General features: G+C 68.5%; 1 protein-coding gene across 1 annotated transcript in view; it reads left to right on the top strand.

The window, feature by feature from the left end:
* Positions 1-2,050, top strand: part of CHLNCDRAFT_136976 (hypothetical protein) — a gene marked incomplete at both ends in the record, with an annotated part of 3,003 nt that extends 953 nt beyond the window's left edge. The window contains 5 exons of the mRNA XM_005845213.1: positions 25-180; positions 527-761; positions 1,079-1,241; positions 1,554-1,636; positions 1,883-2,050. Coding sequence (XP_005845275.1) covers positions 25-180; positions 527-761; positions 1,079-1,241; positions 1,554-1,636; positions 1,883-2,050 — 805 coding nt within the window. The remainder of the gene's footprint in view (positions 1-24; positions 181-526; positions 762-1,078; positions 1,242-1,553; positions 1,637-1,882) is intronic.
* Positions 2,051-2,296: the final 246 nt, after the last annotated feature.

Here is a 2,296-nt window from a genome sequence, read left to right on the forward strand (position 1 = left end):
CACCCTGCCCTGCACCCACTGCAGGGAGAAGATGACCCAGATCATGTTTGAGACTTTCAACGTGCCCGCCATGTATGTGGCCATCCAGGCGGTACTGTCGCTGTACGCCTCAGGCCGCACCACCGGCATCGTGCTGGACAGCGGCGACGGCGTGTCGCACACGGTGCCCATCTACGAGGGGTGAGCCCAGCCGCCGCGGCAGGGCGTGTCTGGTGCTGGTGGTGCTTTGCCAGGGGCGCCCCGAGTGGTTTGCGAGTGCTTTGCCAGCTGCGAGGAGCGCTGGGCCCGGGTGTGTCTGCACCGCTGTCGGCGCCGGGGCTGCCGGGGCTGCGCGTGCTGGTGCTGTGCAGCCCTCGCGCCCACCCTGCTTTGCCGCCCTTGCTGCCTGCCTGCCGGCGCTGGCCGCTGCCCTCCCTGCCCCGTGCTGCCCTGCTGCTCCCCACGCTGCTGCCCCACACCCCGCACCTGACCCTGCCTCCCTTTCCCTCCCCGTCCCTCCTGGGCCCCTCCCCGCCGCCCCGCCCAGCTACGCGCTGCCGCACGCCATCCAGCGCCTGGACCTGGCGGGGCGCGACCTGACTGACTTCATGATGAAGATCCTGACCGAGCGCGGCTACTCCTTCACCACCACCGCGGAGCGCGAAATCGTGCGGGACATCAAGGAGAAGCTGGGGTATGTGGCGCTGGACTACGAGCAGGAGCTGCAGACCTCCCTCTCCTCCTCCACGCTGGAGAAGACGTTTGAGCTGCCAGACGGGCAGGTGCGGCTCTGACAGCGGGCCGGGGCGCTGGGGGGGCGGCGGTGGCAGCGCCAGAGTGGCGCCGCTGGGGTGGCGGGCAGCAGAGAGTTGAGCGGCGTGGCAGCGTCAGGCAGAGGGCGGCATCCACATAGTGCAGCGTTAAAGAGGCCCGGCGCTGCGGGCGCTCCGCGCCCGGCCTCCCCTCGGCTGGCCGCTGCGCTTCCGGGCGCCGCCGCTGGGGCAACCCAGCACCGCCCCGCGCCCACCTCTGGCTGCCGCCTGCCTGCCTGCTGCCCTGCCCACCACTCACCCCTTGCCCAACCCCCACCCTTCCGCAGGTCATCACCATTGGCAGCGAGCGGTTCCGGTGCCCCGAGGTGCTGTTCCAGCCGTCCATGATGGGTCTGGAGAGCGCGGGCATCCACGAGACCACCTTCAACTCCATCATGAAGTGCGACGTGGACATCCGCAAGGACCTCTACTCCAACATCGTGCTGTCGGGTGGGTGGGGTTGGGTGGGTGGGGGTGGGGGTGGGTAGAGATGGTTGGGGCGTGAGGTGGGGAGTGTGTGTGTGTGGGGGGGGTAAACATTGGTTGGGGCGTGGGGTGAATAGGCGGGAGCGTGTGGGTGGGTAGTGGGTAGTAGAGAGGGTGGGGTGTGGGGTCCCAAGGGCCTGTGCTCCTACATCGTGCTGTCGGGTGGCTGCCTGGTGCCTGCCTGCTTGTGGGAGCGAGCCCCTGGCTCGCCGCTGCTGGCTGCCCTCGCGCCCCCTGGGCTCACCGCCGGCCCCCCTCCCCACACCCCCCATCCAGGCGGCACCACCATGTTCCCGGGCATCGCCGACCGCATGTCCAAGGAGATCACCAGCCTGGCGCCCTCCTCCATGAAGATCAAGGTGGGCGGGAGTTGGTTTGCTTGTGTGCTTGCTTGGTTGTTTTTTTGGTTGCTTGCTGCTGTCTGCCCTCTGCAGCTCCGGGCCTACCTGCCTCCTCGCCCCTGCTCCCTTCCCAGCAGCCAGGCCTGCCGGCCGCAGCCTGGCCGGCCGTGCCTCCTTCTGCCCCCTGCTAACCCAGGGGTCGGAACGCTGAATGCAGAACGCTGAGCCCCCGCGCCCCCCAATGCTGCCCCGCGCGCGTTGCAGGTGGTGGCGCCCCCCGAGCGCAAGTACAGCGTGTGGATCGGCGGCTCCATCCTCTCCTCCCTCTCCACCTTCCAGCAGATGTGGATCGCCAAGAGCGAGTACGACGAGTCCGGCCCCTCCATCGTGCACAGGAGTGAGTGTGTGTTGGGGGGGGGTGTCTGCTGGTGAAGGAAGGGTGTTGTTCGCCGTGGGGGCGTCTGCTGGTGGAGGAGATGACCGGGCTGTGGGGGTGCTGGGGGAGTGTTTGCTGGTAACGGATGGTTGTCGTGGGCTGTGGGGGACGCTCGTGCCTGCTGGTGGAGGGTGGGCGGTTCCCGGCAAAGGATGGATGTTCACAGGATGGGTGTTCACCAGTGAAGCAAGAGTGGCTGGCCTGGCTGGTTGGGTGGGTGGGGAGTGGTTACCTGGGGGTCG

Source organism: Chlorella variabilis, assembly GCF_000147415.1.
Source record: "Chlorella variabilis unplaced genomic scaffold CHLNCscaffold_18, whole genome shotgun sequence".
Classification (NCBI taxonomy): Eukaryota; Viridiplantae; Chlorophyta; class Trebouxiophyceae; order Chlorellales; family Chlorellaceae; genus Chlorella; species Chlorella variabilis.